Below are 18210 nucleotides of genomic sequence, written 5' to 3' on the forward strand. Positions count from 1 at the left end.
CGGGCGTCGCAGGACCGCGCGCCCCGGCCACCGCTGTCATCTTTCTCCACGACCATACAGGCGCGCGGGGCTGCCCCTGGCGGCAGGAGGACTCGGTGGCCCGAGAGGGCGTGGGAGCCACGGGACCCTGGCCTGGCCTCCGGGGCCGCCCCCGCAGGGTCTGTCAGGCGACAGGGCCCACAGAGCGCCGGACGGACATGGGGGCAGCTGGGCCTGAGCCCTCGAGGGCCAACTAGGGGAAACTGAGGCAGCAAAAGGCCCAGACGAAGCCCGGTTCTCCTTTTCCCCCCCAGGAGCCTCGCCGGAGCGCCATTTGTCCCACGACCCCGGGCGTCTCAGCCTGAACTCGTTCCTCGCGGGGCCCTAGGGCTCCAGCCCCTGCCTCCGTCCGGAGCGAGTCGACGGGGCGTCCCGTTGCGCGGGGCCCGAGGAGAGGTGCGGAGCGCAGAGAGTGCGGGGGGCAGACAAAGGCGGGGACGGCGAGCGAGGGAAAGACAAAGCGCAGAGGGGGTCGGCGGCGGCGCCGGGGCTCCGGAGGCGGCTCCGGGCGCGGCGGAGCCAATGGGCGGGCGCGAGGCGGGGGCCGGCGGGGGCGGCGCTGCGATAAGGCGAAGGCGGCGGCGGCCGCTCGGGGACCACAGGCAAGCGGCGGCAGCTCGCGCCCGCGCCCACCTCTCCCTTGAGGCACCCCCAGAGACCGACCCCTCCCCACGGCCTAGGCGGGGACCCGGTGAGACACACGGCGGGCGGCCGGAGGGAGGGGTCTGCGACGGGCTCGCAAACCGGGGCGCCTAGGTGGGGGCTGCGGGCGCCGCCGCTCCGGGGTCCCGACGCCGAGCGCTTCCGCCCGTCGCTCTTGCCCGGGGCCCCGGGGCTAACCGCCGGCCTCCAGGGCGCGTCTGCGGGCGGGGACGGGGCCAAGTTCCCCTCGGGTGGGCTCGCGGGGGTCCCGGGTGCAGGGTCCCGTTCACGCGGGCCTGGGGGGCGGGGGACGGGGCGCGCGGACGGCTCGGCCGGAGAGCGCTGTCCAGGAGCTGGGTCAGCAGAGCTGGGGGAGCCAGCGGCCTCGGCGCCTCGGCCCTGCGCTGGGCAGCGTCGGGTTGGGGTCAGGCCAGGGCAGCGGGTTGCCGCCGCAGCCCTGCCCCGCCCGCCCTCTCCAGACCTCCCTCACCCCACCCCAGGCGGGGTCCGGGTCCGCGGGGCGCTCATGGCGGCTGTGGCGCAGCCCCCTCCTCAGCCGCTCTGTTCATCCCCCAACACATGGTTCCACTCAGGAACCCCTGCCCCTTGGGGAGCAGCATGGGGGGCTGGTGGGAGAAGGGGGAGGTGGGTGAGGGGCGGAAGTAGCAAGACCCAGAGCAACAGGAAATGACTTAGGGAAAGTCCCAACCACAGCCCCCCATCCCCCTGCCTGTAAACACCCCCACCCCCTTCCCCACCCTGCAGGCTGGGGAAGGGCTTGTGGGGCCTGACCGGCCGACTTCCCCTTGCAGAACCCAGCGGGTGCCGCGTCTCTACCCCGGCCTCCATCACTTCTTACCGCCATGTTCCAGGCTGCAGGAGCCGCCCAGACCACCCCCTCTCATGTAGGTGATCTCACGGGTGGGAGGACACCCCGGGCACGTGTCTGGCCTGGGGATGAAGGGGTGAGGAGCGGTGTGTTTGTCTACCACCCTTTGCCCCTCCCCCCTGAGTGCCCCTGGGATCTGGGCTGGTGACCCCAGCGAAGGTGTGGGGCGTCTCTCAACTGCTCTTGCCCTGACTGGCCCTCTCCCTCAGGAAGCCAAAGGCGGTGGTGGCCCCAGCACTGTTCAGCGCTCCAAGGTAGGGCCCTGAGAGTGGGGTGTGGGCGGAGGAAGGGATGGGCGCTGGTCAGACCCCTGGCTGAGTCTCTCTCCCAACAGTCCTTCAGCCTTCGGGCCCAGGTGAAAGAGACCTGTGCTGCCTGCCAAAAGACCGTGTACCCCATGGAGCGGCTGGTGGCAGACAAGGTCATTTTCCACAACTCTTGCTTCTGCTGCAAGCACTGTCACACCAAGCTGAGGTGCGTCCTCGCCCTGCCTCTGCCCCCGCCCCCGCCTTCCAGCCCCGACCCTACCTGACCACAGTTGTTCTGCTTCTGCAGCCTGGGCAGTTACGCTGCGCTGCACGGGGAGTTTTACTGCAAACCCCACTTTCAGCAGCTGTTTAAGAGCAAAGGCAACTATGATGAGGGCTTCGGCCGGAAGCAGCACAAGGAGCTCTGGGCCCACAAGGAGGTGGATTCCAGCACCAAGACAGCCTGAGGCCCTCTGACCATCCATTCCCTCTGTAGAGGGCCTGGAGCAGGACAGTGTGAAGTGTGGGAGATTGGACTTGGGCTCACATGGGGAGGCAGGGTGGGAAGGGGATGAGGCCATCTTGCTCAGGCAGAGGGTTATGGGGGCAGGGCTCTGCTCCAGGATTTCTTCCTTTTCCCTCAGTGCGTGGTGGGGATTTGGGAACCAGGATGGGGGGGTTGCTCACCACCTTGCTTCCTGCTTCTTTCACCCTGCCCCACCTCACCCCCTGGCTCCCTGGGAGGCCCCCAAGCCCAGCTTCCTTATCTAGGTGCCTTTTCTCCAGCAAGGAGTCAGCATGCCCCCCTCAGGGTCCTAAGCTCCCTCACTGCCACCTGGGGCCCTGTGTGGCCCCCACTCCCCATCTACCTCTGCCCTTAGCCTGGTTCTGAGCCATGGAGACTAGAAGAAGGAGAGCCAGAGTGCCTCCTGTTGGGCCTCACAGAATGCCCACCAGGGCTCAGTGGGGGAGGGGAGGGGAAGTGGAGCTGCCCTGTGCCTCCCTGCAAGGCAAGGTGGGGCGGCCCTATACCCCAATGGGGCTTGGGACCATCTCGCACCACCGGCATCAAGAAGCAGAAGCTAAAGCACCTGCCAGGCTGAAAGCCACAGAGACTGGCAGGGATCTGGCAGCGGCCACACTCCCTCTTCTGTTTCTGCTGGTTCTGACTGTTGTGATCAACCCTGTTTTAAACATGTTTTAACAGATCCTGACTCTGTATTATGTAGCCTGATTTGGGGGTGGGGGACTTTGTGGCAAGGACACAGACTCACCATGCAGAGGTGGAGGACAGGGTGAGCCCAGACCGCATCTGGCCTTGATGGGTATCAGAAATACCAGCCAGCCTGAGCAAAGGGGTGTATTCTTCCAGCCAGGTCTCCATGCTGTCAAACTACTGATTTTATAACCGGAACCCTTTGTCTTTTAGCCTTGTGTTGGTTAAGAGGGTCAGGCAATCAGTGTATGATGGTGCCTGGCCTCACTACGCTTCAATATATTGGGGTGCAAAGTAGAACCCTTCTGCTGAGCCCTGGTCTGGGCTCCCTTTGCCCTGGAAATCAGTAAGGGATAGAGGGAATCAGCAGATCTCACCCTGTTTTTTCAAGCTCTGGTGAGTGGGGCAGCCATGGTCAGTCCCAGGTAGTCCAAACAGCTTGTCTGCCCCCTCTGAGGGAAAACAAACAAGGCAAGTTTGGAGTACCTAAGACACCCCCCCCCCCAACCCCCAACAGAATAAAGGCAGGAAGTCTGGGTTGTCCTGCCCCAAACCCAACTGTCCTGATTTCCCCAAATTGCCTGTGAGCTATATGTAAGTTGGTAGAGGAAGAGGGCAGACTCCTAGGGATTTGCTGCCCACTGCCCCATGTAACTCCTTAAGTTTTTAAGTGGCCTCATGCCCATAGGACAGTGTAGAGAGCTAGGCCTCAAGCTCTTGTGGCAGATGGATCACTGTGTTGAGGTAGACACTGCCCCTTGAAGAGCTAACACTGAGTAAGCAGAGTGGGTCCTCTGAGAGCTGCTGAGAACCTCACTTAGAGCAGGCCTGACTTCTGCACCAGAGCTTTAGATGGGGAAAAGGGTGGTCTCTCAGCAGCAGACCGACCAGGGGGAGATACCAGAGAGAGGGCTCCTTGAGGCACCTGATTTCTGCCTTGAAAGGATGGAACTAAGGGAAGTCCTCTGCATTGGGAACCCAGCCACCTGATGTCACTGGGGGGTGGCAGTGCCACCTTGGTAAATCTGCCCTCAGCAGAACTCCTGGGAACAAAAAGAGGAGGTGCCACCTCTGAGCTAGGAGTGGTACCAGCCAAATTATCCCATCCCAGGACCCTCAGAGTCATTTAAAGTTTTCTACTGAGGGACCCAAGTTTGTTGCCAGGCACTATACCTGGCTCCTCCCAGGCAAACACCTCCTCCCTCCACCCTTCAACCAAAAGCATTGCCATCGGACCCCTTGGGTATAAATGATCCCTTTTTATTTTAAGTAATGCGCGACACTGGCCTGGCTTTGCTCTGCAAGCCCTCAGTCAAGATATAGTCAAATAACTATGGCTGCAGGTTCTTCTGCACGATCCACAATTCAGACACAGACACAGAGCTGAGATGGGTGGGAGGGGCAGGAGGGTGGCAAAGGGCAGACTGTCCCCAGCCCTGGCCTCTGTTGGCTTGGCCAAGGTTGACATACCCCACAGAATGAGCAAATGGCACACGGCCCTTCCCACAGCAACCCTGGAGCTGCTAGGAGAATGCCCTTCAGAACCTTTGGGCCCAGGCCATTCTAAGCCCACAACTTTTCATCTGGATTATTTAAAAATAAATTAAAGTTAAGCAATAGCTTGGTCCTGAGGATGCTGAGCCAGCATGTCCACATTTTTGGCACAAAATCAGGGTCTTTTATTTTTTTTGGAGTGCATGGTTTGTTAGCTTGTTTGCAAATTCATTTTAAAAAACACAAACACATTCACTGTGAGGAAAGACCCTGGGGTGGGGGGGAGTGGGGGCTCTGTGAGAGCCTGAACCTGGGACACAGAGTCGTCTCATCCTATCAGCTCCGGCACTGCGCATGCTGTTTCCTTTTGGGAAAGGGGGACAGGACACGGGTGTGGGCCCAAGAAGAGTGATGGAGCCATAAAGACAGGGTCGTGGAGAGGCCGAGCTGCCAGCAGGCAGCTTTGGTCGAGATGAGGGGCCGGTCCCCAACCTGGGCAAGGGCCGAGGTGGAGGCAGGAGCACATGCTCACTGTCTTAGGTCAGGGCTGGGGGTGCCTGACAGAGACCCCTGGGGAAAAGGATGGAAATGGGCCCAGGCCCAAATGGCACCGTGCAACACATTCCTGCAAAACCTGCTTTCATTTTCTCTCTCTTGAGCCGTCCATCACCTGTAACAGTCTAAAAGTGATATATATAGAAACCATCAAATATGATCTGAGATATAAATTAACAAGTACAAGGCCTCACATTACATGATGTGAAAAGGCTAAAAACAGCGATAGAAACTACATTCATAAAAGTGCATCGTCAACATACAACGAAGGCTTTGGCTTGTTCTGGTGCCCGCAGGGAAGTGGGCATGGCTGGCAATGAGCTGCCTGGTGCTAATCCTCAGCTCCCTGGAGACGCCCATCCCTGGGCACTGGCTTTTTTTTTTCTTTTAATGACAACTCCCAAGGAAACTGGGTGTTGAGAGGGAGGAGCTTTAGCAATAGGCACATTTTGGAGGGGAGGGGCCGGAAGAAAGGACCAGCGCCCAGGCTGAGGTAAATAAGGCCAACTCTAAGCTGCTTGGAGATGCTGGCTCCCAGACCCCTGATGCCATGCCTCCCTCAAGGGAGGAGCAAGAAGGGAAAGGGGCTGAGACCTCACGGGGATGGGCAAGGCTGGCCAAGGAGGAACAGAGCTGGCGGTTTTAGACACGGTCGGTGGCATCACAGGGGCTCTCCCTTCTACCAGTTGGAGAAGGCTCTGGCCTAGCAGGGTCATACTCACAGACAGCCTGATATAACTCCCCTGGCTAGCCTGAGTAGCCTGCTCACGGCAGGGTGGCCAGCTGGATCAGAGGCTCTCAGCGTGCTGTCCATCTTCCTGTCTGCTGCAGTGGGGCAACAGGTGCCAGGCCAGGAGCACAAAGGCCATTACCTTCAGCTCTTTCCAGTCCAGCCCAAGGCCCGAGCCCACAGCAGGGGTACTCAAAGCCCAAAGGGCACAGTCTCCAGTTCAGAAACTGGGTACAGCATAAGAGTGACTCCAACTTGTAAAACAGAGACAATTGCATTGACAAAACTGCCCCTTCAGTGGGGCAGTTCCACATCTCAGGCCCCTGCTTGGGAAGGCAGGGTCACAGGGCAGGCAGGATGGGTCCTCCTTCCCTGAATAAGGCAGCATAACATTTGCTTCATTCATCTTTGGTAAGGACAGGGACTGGCAAAGCTGATCTGGGGGCTCCAGGGGGAGTGCAGCCCAGGCCTCTGCCTTCCACTGGCTGCAGGACGCTGGGCTTTACCTCAGGCTTGGGTGGGCTCATCCAGCCCAGAGATGCCCTGGTGATCTCCAGACATGGGAAGGAGAAACAAAGTAACACTCTGAATGAAAGTAACACTATTAGGACCCTCGTGTCCATCTTGTGCCCCCAGATGCTCTGGGCTCTGGAGCGGATTGCAGTGTCAGGACAGCCCAGAGGGTGGAGCCCACGGTGCCTCACACACTGTTCTAGCCCCTTACCCTCCATGCAGAGCTTACGAGGCTGGAGCTCTCAGGTATGGCAGGCTGGGGGCTTCCAGTCCTTGAGGCTGCAACCGCCCCACCCTGGTTCTGGGCCCCCATAGCGGAAGGGGCACAGACAAAATGCTGGCTGGACTGTAGCTCCATGGTCCACAGCCTTGCCTGGGAGAAGCAGCAACTTTGCTGAGTCCCATAGCAGCCCCTTGCCCATGCCACAGGGGCGGCTGGCAGCAGCGTGGCCTTGAGAGCTCAGTACACAAGCTGTGCAAAGTGGTGTGTGAGCAGCTCCTCGGCCGAAGGTCTCTGGCGGGCCTCCACAAAAATGCGCCTCAGGAAGTCCCGGCCGTGCTCAGAGATGTGGGATGGCAGCTGAGGATTGGTGGGCTGCGTGGCAATCTTGAAAATGGCGGCCATGGCTTCATACTCTGCCCAAGGTGGTTTCTCTGTCAGCATCTCTACCACAGTGCAGCCCAGGCTCCTGGAAAGAGAGAACCCAGTCACCTCTTGGCCAGCCTAGGCTCCCAGCTGCCCTGCCCACTGTTATGAAAGGAGGTGCTTTTCTCAGAACACACTGAAGCAGGATGGACCACGCTGAAGGTGAACACCCTATAAAGGGTCCCCAAGGCCAGAAGAGGCTTCAAAGCACTGTCAGCCTCATCCACACGGGCTTCATCAACCTATGTCCATCTGGGTACTTCTTGAGACTGAGGAAGAGAACCACTTAGTATGGACAGAAAGAACTCCAAGATAACTATATTAGTTTCCTATTGCTGCTGTAACAAATCACCATGAGCCTAATGGCATCAAAACTACAAATTTATTTTAGTTCTGGAGGTCAAAAGTCTAAAATCAGTCTCACTGGGTTAAAGTCAAAGTCTCAGTAGGGATGGTTCTTTCTTGAAGCTTTGAAGGGAGAATTTCTTTGCTTTTTCCAGCTTCTAGAGGCTGCCTGCATTCCTTGGCTCATGGATCCTTTCTTGCATCATTCCAACCTCTTGGTTCCACTGTCACATCTACTATTCACTCTGATCTCCTGCCTCCCTTTTATAAGGATCCTGTTGATTATGCTAGCCTACCTGGAAAATCCAGGATGATCTCATCTCAGAATGCTTAAATTAATCACATCTGCAAAGGCCCTTCTGCCACATAAGGTAACATTTACAGGTCAAAGGGGTTAGTACATGGACATCTTCAGGGGACCATCATTCAGCCCACCACAAGAATGTTCCAAGGGGAAGAGCCTTCCAGACCCTTTCAGAGGATGGACAAAAAGTTAAGCAGAGCAAATGTAAGCTGTTTGAGCATTAGGAGAGGGAGCGGAAGCCTGCTAGTGCTTAGAGACTGACCCAGGCTCTCAGAATGTATTCAACCTCTTTTTTAGCAAACATCAGGGATGTTTTCCACAGCCTAAGTTCCCAGTAATAAATCTTGCTATCTGGAGTTAAAACACACCGCCACCTCTGTATCCTGGCCTGGCTGACAAGAGGCTGACACCCCCTTCCTCCCACCACACCACAGATCCCCAAGGCTCATTTGTAAGTTGGAGCCACTACAGCCCAGACAGGGAGATGGGGGTCCCAGCATTTCCACAGTGCTCACCACACATCTGCTTTCCTTCCGTAGCCTTCACCGCTGATCACCTCAGGGCTCATCCAGTAGGGTGTGCCAGTGACCGAACGCATGCCCGGGCCTGACATGCAGATGGTCTGCAGGCGCTTGCTGGCCCCAAAGTCCCCCAGCTTCACATTCCCGGCAGAGTCTCGGAGGATGTTGGCTCCTATGGCATGAAAGGGCAGAGCCTACAACTCTGAACCCTCTGAACTTATTCCTCCCTCTTTCCCTCCCTCCCTCCCAGGTCACAGGGCTGCTAGGGAGGATGGGGTTACCATGAATTAGATGTGAATTGCACAGGGCAAACAGGCTAGTGACGGAAACCTTAGCCCTACAGCATGAAATGATCATCACCATGACCAACGCTGCTTAGCACTTTACTCTGCAGTATTTTCCCAATTGTTCAACTGATCTCCACACCAAGTCCCCAAGAAAGTAATTAGAGTCCTATCTTTCAGAAAGTTTGAAATGGTTAAGTGACCAGGTCTTGGGGACCCCATGGCTTGCCCCTACTCACCCTTGATGTCCCGGTGAACGATCATGTTGCTGTGCAGGTAAGACATGCCTTCCAGGATCTGCCGGGTGTATTTTCGGGTCACACTCTCTGTGAGAGCTCCGTAGGCCTTCAACTGGTCTTTCACTGAGCCCTATAGCCACAGAAGTCAGAGGGAGTCACTGCGGGGAGGTGGCAGGAGAAGGACAAGGCTATTTCCAGCCCCCAGCATTGCAGCAAAGAAGTGATTCATCCAATCCCCACCTGCAATGTACCAGGTGCTTTGCTAGGGGCTATTGGGCAACTTGGAGAAAAGTTTGAAACAGCCCTTCCTTCCCTCAAGCAATGGATGACTCAAATCCAGAAAGGAGGCCCCACTGCTCCAGGTAAAGGTGGTACTAAGTGGGCAGTGCAGCCATCCTGGGAGCTCCAGGTGAGGGTGGCCTGGGACATTTCTCATCCATACTACCACTGTGACCAGAGGTAGGCCCTTCTTGACTGCAAGTCCTGCTGCTACCTCACCTTCTCCTCTGAGCCTCTGGTCTCAGGGGATCAGACCCATGTAAAAGAGATCTCTCCTCTGCAGCCCCCAACCCCAGGCCAGGCCCTGTCTTGTGTGTGTCTCACACGCATCAAGGGGCACATACCCCCGGCATGTACTCCATGAAGATGGTCAGGGTCTTCTCAGCACGGTCCCGCAGACAGCCATAGTACTGCACAATGCGCTCGTGCTGCAAGTTCTTCAGCAACTGGATCTCACACTCCAAAGCACTCACCTCCTAGGGGAGGGGCCAGTGGTCACCTCAGCTCTCAGGACCCTGGTTTGCCTGCTTGGGATCAGCTCAGCTTGCCCTAGGCAGTGTCCTCAGAGGGATCTATCTGCCTCGGAAACTTCAGATAGAGAAAAGGAGACTCTCTCAACTGTCTGGCCGTTGGCCTCAGTGCTGGGAAACCCTTTGAATGGTGGCACTACCACAAAGGAAATAGGCAGACAGTGTGGTGGGAGAAGCTGTGGGTGCTTGGTAACTGCTATACTTAAGGTATTTATCCACTCAGATTGGAGTGTAGGCCACACCTAAAGCTGAACTACAAAGACAGGCTCCTTCCTGGGCTGATAGAGACATCGTTTAGTAAGGCAGGTGCTACTCTTTGTGGCACCGGTCGTTACCTCTCAGTTTCAGTTGCTTGGTACTTTGGCATCAGCTCAGTTCCTCATATCCAATCCCTCCCCAGGGGGCTTGGTGCTCTTTGGACCACAGTCCCTTCACCCCATGGCCAATGCCAGGGCCATGGTGGACAGCAAGTGAATGTGGGAGCAAGAATAATGAGGGGAGCAACCTATAACTTTTTGAGCAATTAGTTCTGTGCAACGAGACAGGCATTGAGAGGGTGGAACTGGAAGTCAGACCATGGGGAAGGCAGTACCTTGCTTGTCTCAGGACTGTCTGGGTCAAACTGGACCTGCTTGGAAGCAAGTTCACGTCCTGTGTCCACGTCATAACACAAATAGACCCTGCCGAAGGCACCCTGGCCCAGGAGCTTCCCTCGGCGCCAATTGATGGGGGCACTAGGAGCTACAGGAGGACAAAAGGGAAAGAGCTTTAGTCTGTGCACATTACTTATTGATATCCTGCCTCATTCCCCAGAGGCTCTATATGGGACCTTAGGCTGGGGCTTCCCTATCACCCAGCACTATTAAATCTGACTGCATCATCTCTACCCCGACCTTTAGCAGGCCCAGTGCCCTGGTCAATCAGACCTTCAGGCCTGAGTCCCAAGAAGCAAAGGACTGGCTGAAGTCACGGTTAAATGCTTTTCTGCATTGATCAAACACCTATATTTCCAAAGCCCCTATATCTCTTTAAATGGCAGAGATTAAGGAGACTGACCTTCAGTTTAAATATGAAAAAACTAAAGACCAAAGACAGGAAGTGGCTTATCACACTGCAGTGGAGTAAGAACTAAAGTCAAGGTCTGCTGTCTACCTGAAAGCTCTTCCAGTGTGGAAAGGATGGGCCAAAGCAGCCTACTGATGAGCCAGACAGCCCCAACAGACTCACTAGCCTCCCAACCTGCAGTTTGAGCATCCCCTGGGCAATTTCCTCCTAGCCAGGGCCCACTCCTCACACTTGGTTGGCACATTCCTCTCCTGCACAGAGAGGGCGTTCTCGCTGTCCGCACTCCGCAGGCGCCCTCGGGGGTCCAGGTATTGCACTGCCAGACCCATGTTCTCGCCATTTGTGCTCAGGGAGCGGCTGGAGGGCACCAGAGTGAACAGGTTACCTTGATGACGTCGTATTCGGGGAAATGTTCTTCTGCCTGATGGGGTACAGGGGCCAGAGTAGAGCAAGTCAGACCTCTCTCCTTGAAGCTGAATTTGCAAACCAGGTGATAACACTAGCTCTGGTCCATCCTATCTGCCTTCCTAACTAACTCATGCCAGAAGAGCTAATGTCCCAAGCACCTTGAGAGTCAGGACAAAAGCAGGAATTAGGAAGCAGCCAGAGATGGTTAAGGAAACTCTGGCCAAAGGGAAGGCACAGGGCTGTCCCTCAAGGACCACAGCACTTGCAAGGCCAATCCACAGCTGAAGTCTGTTTTCCTTGGCATCCTAATTCTAAATCTCTGCAGAAGCTCCATTCTGTTTGCTGCCACCAGGCAGAAGAGGGCGATGGAGAGCTGGTGCCACGAAGCGGGCTGTGCACTCAGACAAAGGACAGAGTTCCCTGTGGCAGTACCCTGAATCTACCAATATGGTCCTCCCCCTTTTTTGTTTTCCATCTCTAGAGGCTCAAGTCTGGGCACAGCTTCCTCAGGAATAAAGGAAACACGGGGTCTGGAGTGCCCTGGCCCACCTCTTGGCAGTGGCTTTCCCATGGCAGAGCTGTAACTATGTCCTCTTTGAGGCAGCCAGCAGGGTAGAAATGCACTCACCATCGTTGTAGTCCTTGTGGTGCACAGAAACATGGTAGCGCCGGGGGTAGGTTCCACCTTTGACCCCTTTGTCATAGAGCTGAGTTTCCCGATCTGAGTAAGATAAAGGAATCACTGGCTTCTGGGTGATCCATTTAAGCCCCTAGGTCACCTGAGACCTCAGAGCAGTAGGTCCAAGAAGAATTAAAATACAGTTCTGGCTTCTCAACTCAGCTTTCAAAAGCAGAATGCCTGCAGCCCCATCCTGACACCCTGCAGTACTCACAAAGGCTCTGGGGGACTCACCCGAGTACTCCTGCCTGTTGTCTGGGAAGCTCTGGGCTCGGGACATTCGTGACTTCCGGAAGGATGGACTGGAAAAAACAAAACAAAACCACAAAGTAGACTTTAGCATACTTCCAAAGCAGCTCACCAGGGCAAAAGGCAGGATATATCCAGACGGACTCCCTTTTCTAACTTCCTCACACGTCATTACATGGTAGGAAGCAGAACACAAGAGAAACAGTCCTTTTCTGGGCTCAGCCTCCTACTTTCTCTTTACTAGCCTGAGATCCAAATCTGACAGGACCCGAATGATGAACTCCTCCAGTCCTACCAAACTCCACTCTGGCTGCACAGCACTTTCCTTTCTTACCCTTTCCTCCCACCTTAGTAACTGGAGAAGTTCCAAAAAAAAACCCCAAAAAACTCTTGCCTAGGGCAGTAATAAAAATAGCACCACCACCAAGCATCTTCCTTTCAGACTAACTACCACCATCCCATTTTGGAGATGGTGAACCTGAGGCAAAGAGAGGTTAAGGGACTTGTCCAAAGCCACTCGACTAATATTTGGTGAAGCTGGGGTCCATCTGGCTCTAGATCCCATGAAAGGAAAATGGAAACCCTATGCCCAAGTTAGGCCAGGCATCAAGGAAGTAAGTCCAGGTCATTGCGTTTCACTCCTAAGGAGAAGAAAACAAGCAAGGGAGGGACGGAGAGAAAGAACCAAGTGAGTAAATTTAGCTATCTTTCTCAGTGTCCACCCGAATGGCTCTTTCCCTTGCAACTGCTAGACCCAGACCTTCTGTAGTAGTCCTACTGCCCCCGCCCTCATACCCACGGTTTGGTCACAGAGCTTAGGAGACAGTCCAAAGTCAGAGTCAGTCCCTATCCTGGCAGAGCCCTCAATTTGCAGCAGCAAGCCCCAAACAAAGCTACAAATTGGATACCAGTAAGTAACTACGACTATTATTTTTTCTTTTCCCAATCCTCACCTGAGGATATTTTGTTCCATTGCTTTTTCAGTGTGGAAGGGAGAGAAAGAGAGAGAGAAACATCGATGTGAAAGAGACACATTAATTGGTTGCCTCCCACATGCACCCTGACTGGGGCCAGGGATTGAGCCTGCAACCGAGATACGTGCCCTTGATCAGAATCAAACCTGAGACCCTTCAGTCCGCGGGCTGACACTCTAACCACTGAGCCAAACTGGCTAGGGCTATGACTGTATTCTATATTTAGAGGGAAGACAGTGCTCATCAGTGCTCAGATCTGTTAGGAAAGACACAGTACCAATTTGGCTATGGTCATAAGGTTAGTACCCACACAAACAATCAGTGACACTAAGAAAAAAAAATCTACAAACCTGCTCCATAGCCTCTCACCATAGCCCTAAGACCAGCCAGATGTGATCAAACACTCTCTTGTACATAACAGAATCAAGGTGAGAGACTGGCTGGATCAGTGCCAAAGCCAACTCTAAACATACCCCGGCTGATGGGCAAACCAGCTCCAGAGAACCATTAGGTATGTGAAGGATAGCATGTGTTCCTTTCCCAAGTGCAAGAACAAGATTACACACCAAACAGGCAGTGTATAAGCTAGGCAGTCTGGATATTTTGGTTTCTTTTTTTATATCCCAGTTTCTTATTCCACTAGGAACACTTTAAAAAAAAAAAAAAGTGAGCCCACAGATGATAATTCAATTTGTCCCCAAAACACTGACGGTCCACTGCTTCTCAGTCCAGATCACAGCAATGAGGCCAAGAGTACTAGAAAGCAGCACGTATAATGTAGCGAGTCAAACATACAAAGCACTTAGAACAATAAAGCAAGAATTTAATACATGTGAGCTGCTATTCTAAGCTGCTATTACATTCATCTCATTATATAAACATAATTTTCATGGTGTTTGGAAAATTAAGGAGGGGCTTCTTTCCCAGAAGCATGTTTTTACCATGGGCCTGTAAGACCAGTGTCTAGATTGGAGACTACACACTAGCTAACTCTATTTCCTCAGCCCATCAGTTCCAAAATGCCTATGCACTAACCCCAACACCGCCACAGTCCCATACCTGTCTGCTGACCTGTCCAAGGATTGGCAGCTTCCCGACAAGGAATTTTCAGCACTGTCCAGGGGATCCAGCATCTGCAAGGCAAGTCATACAATAAAACGCCAACCCTAGCCCAAATCCCTGAATCCAAGTAAGTCAGGGCTTTAAGGCCCAGCCAAGGTCAGCAAATGATCCTTTTTGTCAAAATATGAAAGTGCCCTTTCTCTGCCCATGCAGTGAGATGATTAAGAAGGTACCATTCTCCAAAGTTCGAAAGGCAAGTATCCAGGAGAGAGAAAAATGCCTGGCTGGCATCCCAAGGAGCTCTGCCAGGAGAGCAAAGCTGACTCTGCTTCTCTTGTTGGCATTTTCTTGGCTCATAACTGCTGGAGCCTGGCGCTGGAGATGGTACTACCCTGCAGAAGCTTCTAGTGTGTTTGGGTGGGACCATAATGCATCTGTTTACACTCCATAATTTATAATTTACAAAGACAAGTACTGCCCTCACTTCACAGATGAGCCACTACAGGTCTAGAAAGTTTAGGAGAATGGTCTAAGGTCATGAAACCAGTTAGTGAGCAGTTGATACAGATTGAAAATTTCCCAGTTCCTGGTTCCATGCAGAGGCAACAGGTATCTATATAAGTTAAAATGTGTCTCTGCCCCTTGGTCAAATGCAGAAACAAAAAGCCTTCAGATTAGCTTTGTCTCCAACTAATCTCCCCATCGTTTTGTCCATGGGGCAAGGGTATATCTAGTACCAGAGTATTCATTATCTGAGACCCAAAGTTAAACATGACATAGGGAAGCAGAATACTGGAATTATGAAAATTCACTAACAACTTTCATAAAATTAGTTTCCAACTCAAATGACCTCTTCCCATTTAATACTAGGGTTCATCTCACCCATAATTTCAAACACTTTAAGCCACATTGTCACATATGATATTTTTTTTAAAAAAAACTACCAATCAAGACAAATTAATTGCAAAGTAAAACTGCAAATCTTGCTAAGAATATAAGATTTTCCATAGTGGACAAAACCAATATGGAAAGAACTGCTCGCAACCCATCAAGTGCATATTTGGCACATCTGGTACAGTTCACAGACAAGAGAAGGGGCGAGCATAACAGCACGACAGGTGCGGTGAAGGCGGGGGAATACCAAAGGCTCTACAGAGGCCTTTGGAAAACCCACCGAATCTCGTGCAGGCTCCTGTAAAAAGATGACCCTCTTTATGACAGCGCCGCAGAAGTCAAAGGGGAAGTGAAGGAAGTTATGTTGCACTAGTAAAATTTTTGTTAGAAAAATTAAGTAAAAAAAAAATCAACATGAATCATGGGTCTTAGAATTTCATTCTAAAAATTAGCAAATAGATGCAAGTATTACCTAAATCTGATTAAAGAAAAAATAAAAAAAAAAAAATTTATCTTAGCTTCCCTTTTTAAAAAAGTCTCAATGGAATATTCTTTACTATATACTATGCTGTTTTGGTCTCCAAGTGCATTTATCTTGAATGGCTCAATTACCAGCAGCTATTCTCTTTAGTTAAAGAGGCGGGCACTGGAGAATGACCTAGGCATTCCCCAGCCACCACCTTCCTTGGCCTCTTTCCAGAAGTCCTCACTAGGAGTCTAATACTCCCATGCCTCCTAGCTCCAGGCAGGTAAAGCAAAGCAGTAAAAGAATCTGGGTATAGGACCATGGGGAGGAATAGAGACCAAAAGCAATCCAACTCATTTGCAATCTCTGAGATTTTACACCCATCACCCCTAGAACAGCTGATGTTCAGAAGTGCTCTGGTTAGAGAAAACAAGGATGCTCAGTAAAATACCCAAGATGGGAATATGCAGCTAAAAGCACTCAAGGTCACTGTTCTAAATATAAATTTACCTGGAAGGCAGAAATATAGAAAAGAAGCAGTGTAAAGAGCTTCTCATAGCCTATATAGTCTGAATAATGTTGTATAGAGATTAGCTATTAAAGGGAAAAGAAAAGTTATAAGAATTAGTTTTAGGAGAAAGGAAAGTTACAAGAAGTAGTTTTTGGTAAAAATCCCCATGTGATGGTGCTGGTTTTTCTGCTGGATGGTTTACCCTCAAGAAATTTTCCCTTCCAAGACCAAAACTCAATATTTATAAGAGTGGATATTTCTCTTTGCAATCAAAGCAAGGTCATTGAAAAGACTTCAGAATGAGGTTAGAATTCTCTCTTGCTGGGTTCACTCAGCCAAAATGCCATTTTCATAAACTGAGTCACTAGTTAGAAAGTTAGCCATTTTAAAAAAAACCTCAACATACTGTGAGATTCATTCAAATTGTTGCATATGTCAGTGTTCCTTGGTTGTATGACTATAATATAATTTGTTTATCCATTCTCTCTTTGATGAACATTTAAGTTGTTTCAACTTTTGACTCTTAATGAGTAAAAAGCTCTTATAAACATCCATGTAGAAATCTTAGTTAAAAATGTGTGTGTGTGTGTGTGTGTGTCCATTAAAATGGGTTTAGCCATTGTGGTGGACACACCATAAAGTGATCCTCCTTCCAAGTCACAGCCTTGTATAATCCCATCTCCTTGAGTCTGGGTAGAACTTGGAACTTGCTTCTAGTGAACAGACTATGGCAAAGAAGATGGGATACTGAGATATTCATTCCTATGATTATGTTACATTTTATAAGACTCCATCTTTGCAGACTGGAGCGAACTCTCCCACTGGCCTTGAAGAAGCTGCCCTATTGTGAGAGGGCCACGTGGCAAGGAACTATAGGTGGCTTCTAGGAGCTTAGAGTGGCCCCTGGCCAAAAGCCAGTAAGAAAACAGGGACCACAGTACTCCGATCCTTAAAGAACAGAATTCTGCCAACCATGTGAGCTTGGAAGGGAACCCCAAGCTCCAGAAAGAAATGTAGCCTGGCCAACACTTGATTGCAGCCTTGTGTTACCCTGAGCATAGGACCCAGCTAAGTCATGACTGGATTCCTGACCCAAGGAAACTATAAAATAAATGTATGCTATTGTAAGCCACTAAGCTGGTAGCAATTTGTTATGTAATAACAGAAAACGAATATAGTTGCTTAGCATCATAAAAGTTCATCCAAAGTAACCAATCCTACAGTGTAATCTGGATATGGTATGTTCCCTACCTTTTATCAAAAAAATAGCAAAACTAAAACACAGCTGATGAAAAACAAAATCTGTTAGTTTAGGGTTGGTCATATGTTAAAACTGCTGAAATGACAGGCAGTTAAAAGGAAGTATACAAACAGCAGAGTGGTATTCTGCAAGGAGATCACAGTGAAATAACTACAGAAGAAAAAACTCTTGTCAAATGCGCATTCAGCACCCCAAGGAGGCTAAGTAGTTTAGGTCCTATCTTTGGCACAAACTGATATTTGTCCCCTAGAAAGGAATAATCCATATTTGGGACAGAACTGGTTTACAAAAGAGCTATTGGATGGGGCTCAAGTCCCTTACCTCTGCACCATGCTCACTGAGAACTCCCCAATTTAACTTTCGTCTGACACACTCCAAGAAGCACCCAGGTCCATAGGCCCATACTCACGCACTGCTCGTTGGTCTCTGGAATGAACTCCCCCTCACTGTTGATGCTGGTGTAGGACCCCTGCCGGGCAATACGCTGCTGCCGTTCAGGCACGTAGCCAGGGGGAGGTGAGCTTCGGCCAGGATTCTGGGAGCCTAGATCACAGAAACAAGACCTTTGAGCATGGTCCAGGATGTGCAGTCTGAGAGGAGCAGACATACAGCCAGCTCAGACCAACTGTCTCTTACAGAGGCTGGTGGAGAGCCAATTACAGCTCTTTGAACATCCTGGGAGAGTGCTGAGGCTCAAGTCAACTTCTTGAGCCAGGTGGCTCCTCCCCCTAACACAAGAACCCAGAAAAGGAGGAAAAATACTTACAGAAAAGTCAAAGAATGATAAGGAGGGTTGCGCTTTGAAAGACAATTTCTAAGGAGTTTAAACTATTATTTTCAATGTCCTTCAAGAAACTGAATCCACGTGAAGTCAGTCACTAAGAATACATGGCTGATCAAGTTATACAGAAGACATTTTAATAAACTGGTCATCAAGAACACTTTCAATATTTTGTTGGGGCATCAACCCAGCCTCTCTAAGGACCACTGACAATTAGGTTTTTTCAGGTGGGAAGGTTAACCTGGAGCTCTCTGTAACCTGGCTTCCCCATCTGACTCCACAGCAGAGGTCATATACAAAATTGCTCTGAAAACATAGATATCTGCTGAATTTCCAGTCTCAACACCTCACTCATGGGGTAGAGGCTACCAATTCTGAGGTACATG

General features: G+C 51.6%; 2 protein-coding genes across 7 annotated transcripts in view; one reads left to right on the forward strand and one right to left on the reverse strand.

Moving 5' to 3' along the window:
* Positions 1 to 143: 143 nt before the first annotated feature.
* LIMD2 (LIM domain containing 2) lies at positions 144 to 3026 on the forward strand. 2 transcript variants are annotated; one of them, XM_081116039.1, is made up of 5 exons: positions 144 to 435; positions 1494 to 1586; positions 1780 to 1824; positions 1905 to 2044; positions 2126 to 3026. In XM_081116039.1, the coding sequence occupies exons 2-5, from the start codon at positions 1545 to 1547 to the stop codon at positions 2283 to 2285; spliced, it is 387 nt and encodes a 128-aa protein (XP_080972165.1). In that variant the 5' UTR covers positions 144 to 435; positions 1494 to 1544; the 3' UTR covers positions 2286 to 3026. The 2 variants fall into 2 exon arrangements, with proteins under 2 accessions (XP_080972165.1, XP_080972164.1); XM_081116038.1 differs by lacking the exon at positions 144 to 435 and adding an exon at positions 591 to 730.
* Positions 3027 to 4278: 1252 nt separating this feature from the next.
* MAP3K3 (mitogen-activated protein kinase kinase kinase 3) overlaps positions 4279 to 18210 on the reverse strand; it is a 54672-nt gene continuing 40740 nt past the window's right edge. For 2 of the 5 annotated variants that reach the window (XM_081116028.1, XM_081116025.1), the window contains 10 exons: positions 17453 to 17586; positions 13909 to 13982; positions 11861 to 11928; positions 11576 to 11668; positions 10769 to 10960; positions 10067 to 10215; positions 9289 to 9420; positions 8666 to 8795; positions 8137 to 8314; positions 4279 to 7015 (listed from right to left, as the gene is read on the reverse strand). In XM_081116028.1, the coding sequence (XP_080972154.1) occupies positions 6787 to 7015; positions 8137 to 8314; positions 8666 to 8795; positions 9289 to 9420; positions 10067 to 10215; positions 10769 to 10960; positions 11576 to 11668; positions 11861 to 11928; positions 13909 to 13982; positions 17453 to 17586 (1379 nt within the window). In that variant the 3' untranslated portion in view covers positions 4279 to 6786. The remainder of the gene's footprint in view (positions 7016 to 8136; positions 8315 to 8665; positions 8796 to 9288; positions 9421 to 10066; positions 10216 to 10768; positions 10961 to 11575; positions 11669 to 11860; positions 11929 to 13908; positions 13983 to 17452; positions 17587 to 18210) is intronic. The other 3 variants (XM_081116026.1, XM_081116024.1, XM_081116027.1) reach the window with 2 other exon arrangements.

This window comes from Miniopterus schreibersii (assembly GCF_964146895.1).
Source record: "Miniopterus schreibersii genome assembly, chromosome: 16".
Lineage (NCBI taxonomy): Eukaryota > Metazoa > Chordata > Mammalia > Chiroptera > Miniopteridae > Miniopterus > Miniopterus schreibersii.